General features: G+C 45.3%; 1 protein-coding gene across 1 annotated transcript in view; it reads right to left on the minus strand.

Moving 5' to 3' along the window:
- The window catches only part of B4GALNT4 (beta-1,4-N-acetyl-galactosaminyltransferase 4), a 174,640-nt gene extending 168,290 nt beyond the window's left edge, over positions 1–6,350 (minus strand). The window contains exon 1 of the mRNA XM_081010565.1: positions 6,131–6,350. Coding sequence (XP_080866691.1) covers positions 6,131–6,281 — 151 coding nt within the window. The 5' untranslated portion in view covers positions 6,282–6,350. The remainder of the gene's footprint in view (positions 1–6,130) is intronic.
- Positions 6,351–16,654: the final 10,304 nt, after the last annotated feature.

A 16,654-nucleotide genomic window follows, 5' to 3' on the forward strand; every position in this document is an offset into this window, starting at 1 on the left:
CACCATCCTTTGCACACTTTCAAGGGTCACGGTGAAACGGGCCATCAGATCAGTTTGATATGAATGTTTTTACAAATAACAATTGATCCATGAGCAATCACCATAGAAGGCAGTCATCAGATTACAGTCAGATAGCAAATAGGTCTGGTAAAATAGGAATGAACTTAGCCTTTGGTCACCCCATGCTGAACGTTTAGTGATTTTATATATCACTAATTCAGCTTCAAAGAAAGTCTCCCTATATTAGATCATTGGGCACAGATTCATAGTGTGCACATTTGCTTTTCTGATAACAGAGTTTACAGCAGCGTTCATCTATAGGAAATTATTGTTCATCCAGTTGCACTGTTAGCAAGCTGAATCAGGCTGCAGGAGGAGGTGTTTCCTTACCACTGTACATGCCACTTTGAGTAAAAGAGCACATCAGCTGCCAGATTGGGGAGATACCCCTCATAAGGTCTGTGATGAGAAACACCGTCAGTGGTTTTCTCTAAATGCTTGCACGCATGAGAGCAGGATGTGATGGGAGTGTGTCTATAGCGAGTGTTTAATTATCCACATCCTCCTCTGTATCAGCATATCTAGTCAGCAACAAAACCACAACAGCAGCTGAATTCAGATCCGTTGGTGTCAATGGCTCAAATCACATATGTCTCCCAATTACTTCCAATAGACAACCACTTCATTGCACAGGCAAGTTTCCATAAGTGGTACTGATACATTTAAATTGCCACAGCCAATGTCCCTCCCACCTCTATGATTCTCTAACTGCATTTGAGCCTCTTCCACACATGTTAAAGGGCCAACACTCAACCAAAGGCAATACCTTCGCAGGCCACCAGTAAGTAGCTCTAAATCTTGTGTCACTGTCTCTGCTCTGAGCCAAGAAGATGGAAAACCTAGGCCCCACATATATGATTGATGGGCTCAGTGGATGGTGCTTAGTCACATCTGAATCAATGGAAAGAAGGATGTTGGCTACATAGGCCCACATTCAAAGGAGCAAATATATGGTATAACAAAAAAAGGCTAAGGCCCACATCCCATGGAGGTGATAAACCTGTGGGTCAATATCACTTCAGAAGACAGGTGGAGGACTTGTGAATCTGAATGCACCTTTCCACAATACCATATCACTCTGGCATCTTGGCTTTCTCCATAGAAGAAATTGTTTGCATAGGAAAACATTAGATCATCCGAGCCAGTGGTGCTACTACAACCCAACTAGCAAGCAGAGCTTCAAGGCCCTGGACCACCCAAGGTTCCTTCATGACCCCCCCCCCCCGACTCCCTATGCATTGGCAGCATGTGGCTCCAACCTTGATTTTCAAAATTACTGATCCTGGGAATGAAAGCAGCAGACAGCTATGTCAATCAGATGCTAGCTATGAGATTGCAGGGTCAATGAGACTACTGAGGGTGCTTGGCCCAACCCCATGCTATTGCGGTACTCTCACTGATCCTGCAACCATGAAGGTGGTGTCTGATTGGTAGAGCTCACTGCCATTCTCACTATGGCACCAGCAACTTTTAAGAGTAATGTGTAAGGCAGCCGGAGCCTTGGAGAAGCCAACTGATGCAGCATTCCACAGCACATGCTGGCCAGCAGCCTTACCCTCAACTACCTTGCCTGTGAACTAGTTCTCAGTGGCATCTGCAGCACGCAAAGTTACGTATCTCCTGGAAGGATTGATTATGGGATGTCAGCTTTTGTATCTTCCACTGGTGAAACATGTGCATTCAGAAACTTACATCATTATTCACTCAAAAACATTTGTTAAAAGGGTGGGGGAGAAGAGAAAAATGTGAGCCTCTTAGCAACTGACTATCTCTGTAGGCTTTGAGAATCATGGCTTAGACAAGAACCTGCAGTACGCCAGATGTTGTTGGACTACAACTCCCATCATCCACAACCACTGGCTATGCCAGTCGAATCCGGTTGAAGTTGGAGTCCCAACAACATCTGGAAGACCACAGATTCCTCACTCCTGGTTTAGACAAACCTGTTGCCCTCCAGCCATAGCCAGCATGGCCAATGATCAGGGATGATGGGATTTGTAGTCCAACAAAATCTAGAGGGCACCAGGCTACAGAAGCCTGGTTCAGACCCCTACTTATATTTTGCCAGTCTGAAGGCTATAAAGTACACATATAAGATTACTAGCTCCAACAAACCTTCAAAATAGATCAGACTGATAACTTTGATTCCAGGCAGGGTTGCACTGGTCCGTCATTTACACTTGATCCAGAAGTTGAGAAGAGAGTTATCCTACAACAGTGAAAAAATGTGCCCTTAATGTTTATTGCAGAAGAGCTTTATTTCAAGCTTCCCCTTAACCATCACCCCTACTCCCACATTAGTGAAAGAAGTTGAATATCCTGCTAGATCTCCAAGCACCTCGCACTGCATCAAAGAGTGAAACTTCTGTATCTATTGGTCAAAAGACTCAAATACTAGGAAAATAAGAACATTTTGCTTTAGGAAGCTCAATAGCCATCTTCAATGAACTCATTATCACCCTAACAAACATCCTAATTTGAACATACTATTAACACACAAGATCTTGGAATTTACGTACATTATTTTGGTAAAGAGCATCATCAAGCAGCATAATACAGTCACTGCTTCCCCCTAAACATCTTTTATTTTCTTGCAACAGCTTGCGAGAACAAGTGCAAGAGCAACTCCTTTGCACCTCAAACATTTTAGAGTGCATTCTGATGGCTCAGTCCTTTGTGTGACTTATACAGTGGTGCCTCAGTTTAAGAACAGCCCTGTTTAAGAACTATTCATTTTGCGAACTCCGCAAAACTGAAAGTTGTGTCCCAGTTTGCGAACTTTACCTCGGTCTAAGAACGGAATCCAAATGGTGAAAGGGCACCGGCGGCAGGAGGCCTCATTAGGGAAAGCACACCTCGGTTTAAGAATGGTTTTGGCTTAAAAACGGACTTCCGGAACTCATTAAGTTTGTAAACTGAGGTACCACTGTAATAGTAATAGAATTACCGTATGTAGAAGAACAGTAGTGCCGGTGAAACACTGCAACTTATGGCATGGCCAACACTGCAATTTACTCAAGGTGCTGCACTGACGTAGCAATGTTATTGCAGCACCAAAATCCGCTACTGCAGGGGTGCACAACCTGCAACCCTCCAAATGTTTCTGGAGTACAACTCCCATCAGCCCGGCCAGCACTGCAAGTGATCAGAGATGATAGGAGTTGTAGCTCAACAACATCTGGAGGGGCACAGGTTGTGTACCCCTGTGCTACTGCCGTATGAGGCATTTGGGCCACCACTGCATGGCCCGTGATAGCCCAACACTATGCAACTTTTAAAAAAAATTAATTTAGGAGTCATCATTGGATTAGTATTGGAAAGCACCATAACAGAATAAATATTACTCCTATCTCTTGTAGAGGATCATTCTGTAGTCATTTAAGCACCTTACAACATCAAGATCGCAAATTCTTGGTAGCGGTTAATCAAGAAACTACTTTTTAAAAAATGAACAGCACATTCTCCAAAATACACACAGAGGTACATGCTCTATAAGAATTCATTCATCCACTAGACTGCTCAGTAAAAGGTTTGTGATTAATTTAGGTACAGTACAACTCTAACAGCAGTTTTACCTCTGAAATAGGCTCAGTATTTCAACCTATGATTTTTGCTGTATAATCATTCTCAAACATCCAAAAGTAAAGCAATTTTGTGAAATATTCACACATCGTCATTTCATATTAGGACTGAGAAAATAACAAGTTTGACTTATTATTAACACAACTTTATAGAAGGAATTATTCCTTGATTGTTTTAAACACATTTATGATGCTCGTAATTGTAGTGACCCTTTTTAGGGATAGAGATTAGTGCCCTTTAGTAGTTCTTGAAAAGATCCTTTAGAAACAGGAAGGTCAGATACTGATGCCTAATTCACATTTTTTATCACAGAGGTGTAAATCTGAAGTAACTCTACCAAAATCGGAAGTGATCACTAGTGAAAGGGGAAGGATAACCAAATTCAATACTGTACTATTAAGTCACATTTCCCTTTCGTGAAAGAAAATAAAGCAAAATTCATCTTCTGAAGACACCCCACATTCTTGTATAAAGTTGGCTTTTTAAAATTAAATAAAGAACTGAATGGAATTGTAAACCAGAACCAGATTTCCTGAAATATGCTGAAATTTAGTTCCACTCTCTTCTGTGGCAATTATTTTGCTCTTGGAATGCAGACAATAGCCCACACCCAACCCTTCTGTAGCCTCTGTTTTGGAAGCAGGTTTCATGATTACACAAATTTTCCCATTCCAAAAAGGACCCACAACTAAATGCCAGTTAAGATTTTTAAAACGTTGTGCCACTGAAATCAGCACACAAGGGTATGCTGTAAGGCAACACAGAGTTTTTGATTAAAATCTCTGGGACTCTGCAAAAATCACTATCTTAGCTTTCACTATAGAAATTAATGCATGTTTCTGGTCCTCGTGGTTTCACATCTTAGCTTAAAAATGCCATTTCACAGTAAAAAAAAAAAGGTTATATGTTTTAAGGCATATTTTCCAAAGAATGGTTCTAAATATCTAACCAAATCAAAGGACAGTGGAAAGCTGTCAATTTCTTGTTTTTATCAATTCCAGAACAAGATTTTAGAAACTTCGTATCTGCCAGCTATGGCTCTACATCATTTCCAGTTTGTGCAAGATATGTGAATATAATGCTCATACCTGTAGCTGGAAATACACAAGTCTGAGGGTGCTGGCCCAGTCAAGAACCAAAAGCTACATTTAAATAATAACTTGAATCTGGGGAGTGCCTCCAACCCATTCCCTTAATTTTCATCTTCATGCTGTTTCTTCCATGTAGCTAGACATCAAACACATGTGCTAGTGAACAACCATCACTGCAGAAGGTGCTCTACCCTCCTGCCTCTCCAACACCTACAAGAGCACAGCCCCCTTGGTCATTCACAACACGCCAGTGGCATAAAGATAAAGCTGTTGCTAGGTTGGTAGAGGGCTCTTTTAACAAGCCTGCACAAAACTCAGCAACTGACCTGGTTAGAGAGCTGGATTTTCCATGTGCTTTGGAATTCTCCCCCCCCCCCCCAACATATACAGTGGAGCTCTGTGCTCTGGATTCAGAAATGATCACACAGTCTTGCTCTAAAGAAATATTGAGTTGCTGCTACAAACACTCTGCCACAAAGACTAAAGACCTGGAGGGTTTGGACAGTTTGTTGGCAATTACAGCCAAGTGCCTGACCTGAGCTTTGAAACCCAGCTAACCACACAGAGGCTCTTCTGTATGCCTCTCTGAATCAAGATTGCCGCCTTTGTCTTGGCAATCCTTGGTACATTTACTTGGGAGTAAGTCTCCTTGGACACAGTGGGGCTTATTTCAGAGTAAACATGCACAGAACTACAGAGTTTCCAATACCAATTCTCCAGCCAAAGGGGGAGTATTCTGCAAATTGGGAGAACGTAAGCACCTTAAGAGATCAAGGGTTTGGCAAAGGCAAGAGCTCGGCTGTCCTCCTTGAACCGAGATCAATTCAAATAGCCACAGCTTTTTATTTATTTCTTTATTACAAATACTAGTGTGTTCACATGCACTCCTTTAAAAGTTATGACCAGCACCAGGCTTGGGGAAGACACTGGGAGGCGAAATATATAGCAAATATATGAAAGGACTTTTGAGAGTTGGCACTCTACCTGCACAAAGTGCAAAAATGAGACAATGGCCTTGCTCCTAATGAGCAAAGAGTACATATCCTAAATCACTTAAAACCCCGTCCTATATCACAGCCTTTCCTCCTCTCCAGGTCAGTGGAGTAGGAATCCTAACTTACCAGCAAGTGTCAGTATTTAAAGCGGGTCTTGGTGGTAACTATTCCAGATAAAGTATTCCAGGGCACAAGAGTTGCGGTCTCTGGAGGGGGCTGCACGGGCGAGATTATTATACTTTGCTTTGATTCAAAACTAAGTAAGAGGAGGGGAGAGAAGGAAAGGAAAGGATTGATTTGGGAGTAACTGAACAAAGGCTAAAGAAGATCTCCTTTGCGGTGGGGAAGGCCTTCACTCCGGGGTAGGCAGGGGGGATAAAAAGGCGCCCGCCGCTTGCTTACCTCTTCCGTAGGCGAAGTGCAGGCGCAGCGCCTTGCCTTGGCGCACCAGGCTGATGTGCAGGTAGGTGAACCACACGGCGAAGGTGAGGAGCACCAGGAGCAGCAGCAGCTTGAACTGCTTCCGGATCTTCTTCACCGGGAACCACAGCATCCTCCAGGCAGCATTCCCGGGGGGGTCTGCCTGCCCCCGGGGGGTGAACGAGGGGCGCCCGGGCCGCCCTGTCCGCGAAGGGAAAGCGGCAGCGGCGCAGGAGGTGTTGCCGGGCGGACGCGAGGAGTGCGCGCCTAACCCGGCCGCCGGCTTGGCCCCTCGCCGCTGCTCATTTCGCCCCCAGCGCCGCTCCCCTCACAGCTACGCCCGCTCCCCGCGGGGCGCCCGCCCCTCACCTGCAACTTCGGCGCCTCGCGGCTGGCGCGAAAACTTCGCTGTGGCGCTGAGGAGGACGCGGAGAGGCGCCTGGCGGAGATGCGGGGAGGAGGCTCCTAGTGCTCTCCCCGGAGCGGAGCCCAGCCGCCTCCCGCCAGGTCCCGGCGGCGAGGGACAAAGGCATCCAGGCAGCAGCGGGGAGCCATCGGGGAGGCTCCCGGCGACCGTGAGGGGAGGCGGCGGGTCAACGTCGCCCGGAGCCGCGGGGATGGCGGGTCCCTCGCTCGCCGAGACCTCCCTCCTTCCCGCCGGGCTGCCGGGCTGCCCAGAATCCTCTCCCCAATGTGATAATCCGTGCACGGCAGGCAATGAATGGAGGAGGGGAGGGAGGAGCAGCAGCAGCAGCAGCAGCGCGGAGTTTCTCCCCCTCCGCCTCCTTCTCCCCGCCGCCTCCTGGCTCCGGGGCTGCTATTGCATTGCACTGGCTCCTCGGCCCGCGCTTTACATTGTCCTCCTCACGGCTGCAAAGCAGCGGCTGCTGCTGCTGCTATTACTACGCCCGTCCTGCGCGCGCGGCTTGCAGCGATGCTCTGGCGGCACCACCATCGCCTCTTCGCCACCGCCGCCGCTCTGGCTCGGCTCGAAGAGAGCAGCATCCCCACGCTGTGATGCAACCGAGGCTGAAACGGGGCAGCCAGACAGACAGGCCCGCCGGGCCCAATCGCAGCCCGGCACTTCTCCCTCCGTCCAATCCTCGGCTTCAGGAGGCGGCGGCGAAGGCGAGGCTGGGCTGTGAGCGGCGTTCATCTCCACGCCAACGTGCAAACATCCACCTGGGGAGCGGACCCGGTGGATGCGGCGGAGGGGGGGAGCAAAGAAGGAAGGCGAATGTCCTTTCACTTCCTGCAAACATCGTAGGCTTTGAGTGCAGCTTATGGAAGAGCACTGTGGCTTTTCAAGCTTCGGGAAGGAAGCTCTCCTGTTTTCTGCGTGTTGGGGCTCGTTCTGTTGCAAGGCGAATTGTAATGGTATTGCGGCCTCCCCTTAGCGAGGGTTGGTACCTTCCCAACAGATGCAAGCCGATACTCTAATGAGAAGGCAGCAAAGGATGCTCCAAGATGGTTAAGGCTGGGGAGGGATGCTGGCGTAGTCTGAGGCGGCCACAGGTAGAAGTGCAAAACCGTGTGCACTTGTGGAAGGATGCAGGCGCTTTATTCTCTCGCATGTGCACAAACAGCAACAAATCCAAACGCCCTGCACCTTATATGTGAACATCTTTGCTTTTGTCTCAAAAGTTTATTATTTCTTGCTGGAAAAGACCAGAGATCACACACTGACAACCTTCCCCAATGTGGTGCCCTCCATCTGTTTTTGGTCTACAAACCCTATTGTCCCTGTGCATTGGCTCGAGGGCACCAAACACCTTGCCCTTCCAAAACACCTTGGAGAAGGCTGTCATAGAAGCGTGGAGTTGGAAGGCATCCCCAGGGGTCATCTAGTCCAACCCCCTGCAATGCAGGAATCTCATCCATGACAGATAGCCATCCAACCTATGCTTAAAAAACCTCCAATGTCTACTCGGCCAAACTAACAATTCAAGATCGTTGCCTCATCTGCAAATCAGGAGTGGGGGCAGGTTCTCAAATTTTGCACTTCTGGGTTTGTTTGTTTGTTTGTTTGTTAAATTCAGTTTCCACAAGGTGTTCTTATAGTGTTATGATGTTCAGATACTGAAGATGTGTCCAAATATGCTCTCTGTTGCAAGGTTTTCCTTTTATATTGCTCACAATATAACAACATTACAACTTAAAGCCTGTTTTCTTCGCCTCTGACAGTTCACAAAGACAGACAATAAGAGCTTGAGAGAACTCAAACATTTGCATGCTGTTTTGGGATATTTTACCAGGTTAGGTTATATCCTGTCTTTATTGAGCACCCCTCCTGATCTTCTTCTTAATCATTCATTAATCCCACAATCTTCAGTGCATTTCCCCATCACTTTCCTAACTTCTAAATGTTGGTTTCTTCTCTCTTTTTTTAAAAAAGTGAATTTGTTGCACTAGACTAGAGTAACCACCTGATAGAAATGGTTCAGTTTGTTTTGAGTGACACAGCACAAAGAATGGCCCTCTATGCACTAGCTGGGAAGGGGAGAATGGAAACAGAAAAAGGAGTTAGGCAAAATCACTATAAATTGTTGTGGGGATTTGGAGGTTTAATCTGAAATCAAGATGGATTTGGGTTTGTTGGTGTCTCTTACAACATGGATGTTGTAGATTTTAGAAAGGTAAAATAATATTAGAATTAGAGCTGTCAGAGATGCACAAAGGAAACTGTTTGAATACTTAGGAACTTGGCAAAAACTGTGCAGATTTTTATATTATGGATACATATTTTGTATTATTAATGCTATTGTGTAATACAGGTTTGTCATGGACTTTGGCTAGAACAATAAACTTATGAACTGAACTAGGGTAGCAGAGCCCTTTAATCCACTTCATGTGGGCAAACATAAAGTTTTGCACTTGGACTGGTCCTGCAAAATAGTGAGGCTAGAGGCTATGAGCATTAACAATCTTCTGTAAACTTGTTCCTGAATGAATATGCATTGTCTTAGTCTGTAGGGCACATTCTCTGCTTGCTCTTTTCAATAGCCAAGTTCCGTCTATAGCCTAAGCTTTTCTCCTGTCTACCTAATTCTGCTCTCTGGAATCTCATCAAACCTTCTAGGATATCCTACCAAGAAGCAATGCAAGCAGGATGTGGCTGGGCTAAGAAAACATGGTAGACAGAAATGTTGGAATCAGCTGACAATGGGCTTAAGAAAGGAAAGGTCACATCATTCATTACACTATAACAGGCACGTCCAACTCCCAAGAGACTGCAATCTACTCACAGTATAAAAAAAACTGGCAGTGATCTACCCAGAGTTGTTGAGCTTTTTTTTAGGGTGGAGATCACAAGAGGTCCCAGGATCAACCAGGATTGACCAGGAACTTCCTGCGATCGACCAGTAGATCGCAATCGACCTGTTGGACATGCCTGCACTATAATAAACTGATGCAAAGATGAGAACGAAAACACTATGTTTAAATTAACAATAGCACTGTATTCCAGATATAGCACATGGCATGTTTTACCCTGCCTTTCAATCTGATGGAATCATGATTGATGGGTTATCTAAAAGCATTTTAAAGTGCAGTTAAGTTTATCAAGATTACAGTATACAAATACTAGGAATTATGAGTGCTTTCCTTTCAAACCATCATTGTATTATCTTGATTAGGCCTGAGAAAGGTTCCTCCCAGAACTTGATAACATAGAAAGAAAAAGTAAAGAGAAAACTCCAATATCCACAGTAGGACAATATCTTATTTAAGACAATTAAAATGTTTAAAAATAGTGTGCAAGCTTTCGAGATCACTATTTTGTGACATTTCAGTAAGAAAATCCACAAACAAAAACCAGACATCAACCCAACATCATCTCTGGGACCAAACAGCAGAACTGTTGTCAAATACTAAGTAGCTTACATGTTAACTTTTGACTTTTGGTTCATGAAAAGCAGCTTGGCTGGATTTTTAGGCTATCTATTAGTTTGGGAGATGTTGGGCAGGATATGAATAGGAACAGGGCTGTTTCTTAGCCATTACACTTAGTCCAGAGAGACTGCACTGTGGACCAAAGGGGCCTCTGGGTTGACTCTCATCTCTTCCAAGATCTCAGGTGGGTAGAGAAAACCACTCAGGTTTTTGTAGGCAATATGAAAACAATAGGTAGCACTTAGTGTGTTCTGCCCCTTTTCTTATTTATATTTATTGCATTTATCGCTTACTTTTCTTCAAGGAGTACAAGGTGACACACACATTTATTCCCCATTTTACCCTGGCAACAACCCTGTTAGGCTGAGTGCATGTGACTGGCCCCAAGTCACTTAGTAAGCTTCAGGACTGAGTCAGGATGGGAACCCTGCCCTCCCAGGTTCTAGTTCAGGGGTCAGCAACCTTTTTCAGCCGTGGGCTGGTCCACCGTCCCTCAGACCATGTGGTGGGCTGGACTATATGTTGGGGGGGGGGAATGAATTCCTATGCCCCACAAATAACCCCGAGATGCATTTTAAATAAAAGCACACATTCTACTCATGTAAAAACACACTGATTCCCAGACCGTCCGTGGGCCGGATTGAGAAGGCAATTGGGTTGCATCCGGCCCACGGGCCTTAGGTTGCCTACCCCTGTTCTAGTTGACCACTCTAACCACTATGCCACACTAGCTTGTTCACACTGAAAGACCTGGATGGGGTCTGGGATTTGCTTTGGAGAGGCTTCCCTTTAATACCATCTAAAAGGATATGCTTAGTATGAAACCATATTTACGGGATCTGTATGAGAGCAGGATCAGAAGCTGGTTGGGTAACAACAAGCAGAAAGTGGGAATAAATGGACAGCTCTCTGAATGGAGGAATGTAAAAAGCGCAAATGACAAGTAAAAATAACTTTGCATTATCTCTTGACCTCAAGGCATTTACATAATAGGCGTCCCCAATTAAAACAGTGCAAAATATTCTATTAAAAGCAAAGACTGTGACGATACAGTAAATGCTTGTTCTGTTGTAGATTATCATTTTTTGTGTTTTCTGTGAAGGGAGCTGTTAAACCAGGAGTTATTTTTAACAAGATAGGACCTCCCTGCTTCTCCCCAATTTTGCTACCTACACGAACATTTCATTATCAGATGTGTGAGGGGAAAAGCCCCATACAAAACTTTGCCAAAAATACTAAAGAGAGAACGTATCCTATATGATCAGGATATGGATAATGAACATTTACTCTTAAATCATCAGGTGACTTCTCAATAGCAGGATCCTGAGTGGCCTGAACTTGTTACTCGCTTTTGACTGGTGCAGATTGAAGGAGTGGGTGAGCTCAGCAGCTTGCATGGCTGAGCCTGGTTTTGGTAAAGAACACCAACATCATGTAGGAGGTGATGTTCATGAAGATATGATAGAAGAATAACACAGGGAGCTGCCTTATGCTGAACCAAACAGCTGGCCAGTCTAGCTGCAGCTCTCCAGGGTACATTCCTAGGCAGGAATAGAGCCTAGGGCTTTCTGTGTGTAAAGCAGGGGCTGTGCTAGCAAGCTGTGGCTCCTCCCTCAGCGCAAATTGATGATACCTCCCTTAACCTATTGTGCATGGACAGCGCCACACATCCTCAAATTGGGCCTTTACGCAGCCTCTACCTATTCCTGCCATCAACCGACTGCCTCTTTTGCAGCACCCCAGTCACGGCCTGCAGAGATCTCCTTTAACCCAAGAGAAAACTGGTCTCCCTGGTCAGGTGGAACAACTCTCAATTGGCATTCCTCTGCCTCTAGAAATCAATGTGCTGTATAGATGCTGAGAACTGTTTTCTGCTTCCTTTTTCGGTTGCTTTTCTTTTCTGTTGACATTTTAAGCTGCTTAATTGATCGAACAGTCATTTCTCTAGAGTCTGTTCCATGTATAAACTGCTTGGCCTTGATTCCGTGTGTGTGTGTGTGTGTGTGTGTGTGTGTGTCTGCCTGCCTCTCTGCCTTGCAGCCAAGAACAGCAAAAAGGATGCAGGTTTCTGTGACCTTTCCTTGACTCTGAGAGTGCTTGAAGCAAATGTATGGGATCTAACCTAGAATAGCACCATGGATTGCCATTACTTTGGACAGATTCAAATAGCCAAATCTAATATTTTTGTTTCCACTGTGAGGCGACCCCCCCCCCACCTCCCACAAGTTATTCTGCAGTAGATAGCTGCATGTGTTTCTAAGTGGTTTGGGGGAGCAGGTGGGAGTTTTGAAATGTTTTCTAAAACTCCTTCAAGATGTTGATCTGAACACATGGTGAACTACTGAGAATTCTATTGTACCACTGTCTGCTACCTTTCTGATTGAGATGGATGGATGGATGGATGGTTGGTTGGTTGGAAGCAGGCCCAGCATCAGCACCCAGCTGACGGAGGCATTTGCCAGAGCCCATGTACTCTCACTGGTCCACTGGGCTTAGGCCTTGCTTGACACACATACACACACCAGCAGCCCCTGTCGCCACTTGGGCTCCCCAACACTAGTGCCTCTGCAGCCATTAGGCTCCCCCTTGTGCATACGAATGAAGGGGCTTACTTTGTGGTACTGGTGGGTCATGGTGGCTAAATAAGTTGCTTCTCAAGTGTCAATGCAAAGGAGGCTGGCAGTTGCCCCACCCTGTATCACTGGCAGGTCTCCTTACCTAGCTGTAACAGGCTCCCAGAGAGCCCCCTCATGAGAAGGAAGGTGGCGGCTGCAGGATAACCACTGTGGTCTCTGGCCATGGTAGGCACTGGGGGGGTGGCAAGGAGTCTGTGCAGGGAGTGCAGCTTCCCAAGGCTCCGCAAAAACTGGGCCTCAGTGGATGTTCAAGATGTTGTGATATATTAACCAAAAACATATGTGGGCAGTGCTTTTTCTTTTCTTTTCTTTTTAAGAAAAGAGGTGTCGGAACTCACCATGAACACCTCCCTTGTTCTCTTAGAACGGCAATGGCACCCATCCGAGAGGTGCCGGAACTGAGTTCCAGAGAATTGGATCTGGGGGGAAAGCCCTGTATGTGGAGATGATCACAAAGCATTTTCCTTTGCTTTATTTGATTTTTAATTTACTTTCCATGCTGTAAAGTCAGGTGTGGGTAATCTGTGGCCCTCCAGAGCTTGCAACTCCCAGTGGCCATGCAGGCTGGAGCTGATGGAGTTGCAGACTTTGTTAACATCTGAGCATCAATTAGCTGTTAATACATTCATACCAGTAGGTGGTCTCTTTTGTATTTGTCTAATTTGTTGATTCTGTTATGCCAGTTAATTAGCTACATGTGCACCTTGTTTTTGTTGTTGTTTTTAAATTTACTGTCCAGGAAATGCGTAAAAGCACACAGACAACTGTAAATTCTTACCACACCATTTTAAACGTGATTTGCTTGTGCAGCTTTCTGGTTTTTGCAGAAATCTGAAGGATCACAAGAAATATAGAGTAATTCCATAGCGGCCAATGTCACATTTGTAAGCTGGTTGTCAGGAGCCTTTGAATCACTGTGCAAAGCAGGGACTCAGTGCTAAGCAGGATCGCTTCCCCTTCACCGCAGCTGATACAAAGGGAGAGAGATCTTGCAGAGTTCAGGTGTGCAGCATCACTCCTCCATCAGGAGAGGAAATATGTGGGACGTTTTCAGAAACCAGTGTGCGTATGCAGACAACATTGCTTTACATCCTCCCTCCCATTCCAAAACAGTATACTAAAGTTTTCACAAAACTAGTAGCTGGTGAAGAGGATGCCCCCATAACTGTCCTTTCTTTGCTGATTACTTCTGCTGAAAACTCAAATAGCAGCCCTGCAGACAAAAAGCAATAAAGGCACCATTCTCAGTTGCCACCTCTGTGCTGTACACACAGCACTGATGCCTTCCTTTTGGATTGTGCAACTATAATTTGTTCGGGGGGGGGGATTCTTCCATATCTGCTGCTATGTGGAATGTGATAATGATCACAAACATCTGTTGGTCATTGCCTTGTGCCATTGTGAGATGAGATCAACCCTCTTCCTCACAACCAACCCAACACATTCTGCTGCCTGAGATGAAACCAACCTGACCGGGAGATGAGTCTGACTTCTACGCTGATGATGGGACAATGTCCTCCGCTACACTTGTGGGCAAGAGGTATAGCTTAGGGGCCATGTGCCATACACAGCTCTGCCTTCCAGTACCTTCCCATTACTTGCCAGTACCCACCAGCATCCACTGCCTGAGGTGGCAACCTCACTCTGCCTAATGATAGGGCCAGTGTTATAGCTCTAACCTGCCCTGCACCCTAATTGTTGACAGGTACACCTCATAAGAATATCCATCTCTCCATCCTTATCAACTATAATTTGAATGTGAACTTTATTTTGCAAAGCCTAACATGCAGCTGGGGTGTGCAGTCACCAGTATAACACTATGTACACTGAACCACTCAAAATGATAGGAGTTGCCCCCAAGTATACATGCATAGGAGTGGGCTTATCACTGAACACAGAGTAATTTACTTTTGAGTAAAAATGCTTAGGAGTGCAGTTAGTCACAGCTAAACTTTGGTTGGATAAGAACCAGTAACCAACCAAAGTTTAGTTGTGATGCAGTCATCCATATTTACTCAGGAGTAAAGCCTTTTCTATTTAAGGATAAGCATGCATAAAATTTCACACCTGCTTAGAAATAAGCCCTGTTGTATTCAATGGAACTTACTCCCAGGTAAGTGTATAGCCCTAATTCCATTGTCCTGTTGATGTGGATGGGTCTAAACATAAACTGAAATACATCTAAAGCACACTCACTGTGTTTCCAGTGCTGGATTTTTCATCCATGTTCACAACACCTCATCCCAAATGCATATGTATCCTGTACTTTGTTGTGAAATATTACTATCTGATGTGTTGTTTCTCAAACTAGCTTCACACCAATTGGAGTCCTCAAGCCATTCTGTTCCTAATTGGTCTCCAGCCAAGGTGTGAAGGTAAAGACATCCCTGCCTCCTGATGTGTACACAAACAGAAACAAATCTGATACTAATGAAGCTGGGTTGTTGTGAACAGCTGGGGGGGGGGGAAGCTGTTAATCGCACTGGAAAAAAGAACGCACTACATTGGGCTCTAAGGGGGGTAATGTGAACACACCCTCAAAGAAGCCAGCCCTGTTGTGTTCAACGAGGCTTACCACCTTAATCTTTAGGATAGCAAAATTACACTACAACTGTAAGCATGACCCCTCAAAAATGACTTCCATTATGATCAGTGGCACTTACTCCCTAGCAAATGCATTCAAGATCGCTGCCTTAGTCATTAGTAACCTTAGCCAGATTGGGACCATTGTTGCCAACAGCTAGCAGGCTGTGCAAGATAAATTCTTCCTTGGTCATAAATGGCATTTGCTGCTACAGAAGCAGCATTTGATGATGCGAGGGAAGCTGAAGTTCAGCCAAAGGGATATTATGTTTGTAGGCCATTTGTCTTTGAAACCACAATGCGAGGGATTCGGGGGGGGGGGGTTGTAAGTGGGAAAATGGAGCCTGATTAATTAGTCCTTTGCACTAACCTAATCTTAGTTACAACAGCAGTGGAGAAAGTTTGAAGAGCAAGAGAGGCTCCCCACCTGTTGCAAGGTGAGGAAGACTGCCTGATATAACTGTTTCTGCCCCAGCCAGTCACCTTCCCGCTAGGCTGAGGCTAATCACAGCAAAGCCTTCTTACTGCTTAACGCAGGACCTTTTCTCTCCAACCGTTCCTTTGGCCCAGGGCGTGTTTCAGCTTATTTTGTATTGATGTCTGAACCAAATCAATGAGGCAGCTGGGACATCTTGAATGCCACGGACCAGAGCAAGGCAGAAGGATGGAATGCTGAAACTGCTTATCAGTCAATCTAGAAGAGCAATTTGCTTTTGCTTTCAGTCATTCTGGAGATTTTGCTGGGGAAGTGGGGGATTTCTCTCTTTTTAACAGCCTTTCTATTGATTTCAAGGGTAGAGAATCAGAAGTTGGCAAGCAGCAAGCAGCCTGAGTGTATTTATTCCTCTTCCATAAAATCCTGTTGTAGGGTTTCCCACATACACACACCTTCTGTCCTGATTTGCACTTACACCCTCTCTGAATTAAATGGGAGGAAGGGAGTCTCAGTACTATGACTTGTTTGGGGTTTTTTTAAAGTGGGCTGAGAGTGAATAACTTTTCATATTATATTAAGTATTAAGATTGTTGGCTTCCTCCTGAGCCAAGGGGCTCTTTTAACATCAGTGTGGGTGAAGATTGCTTATAGCATCTTTGTGCTGTCTCTGCTGTAGAAAGCAGTGAAAAGGCCACCAAGGAACCCCACAGGAAAGAGACACAAGGCAAGACTTAGCAGTGGCAAGTAAGTTCTACTGCCACCAGGGTCCAGCCCAAGACATTTTGGCACCTGAGGCAAACCACAAAAAAGACCCCCCCCCCCCACCAGCTAAGATGAGCGGGAAGAGGGAAGATCAGCCTTGGAATGAAAGGAGATGGAGATGGTAGAGGCCTTAGCAGAGTGGAGCTTTGCCAGATTCATTTAGCTTTTGCTGTCACCTTTAAATTCAGGCCCTTTTCT

This window comes from Podarcis pityusensis, assembly GCF_964106645.2.
Source record: "Podarcis pityusensis genome assembly, chromosome: 1".
Classification (NCBI taxonomy): Eukaryota; Metazoa; Chordata; class Lepidosauria; order Squamata; family Lacertidae; genus Podarcis; species Podarcis pityusensis.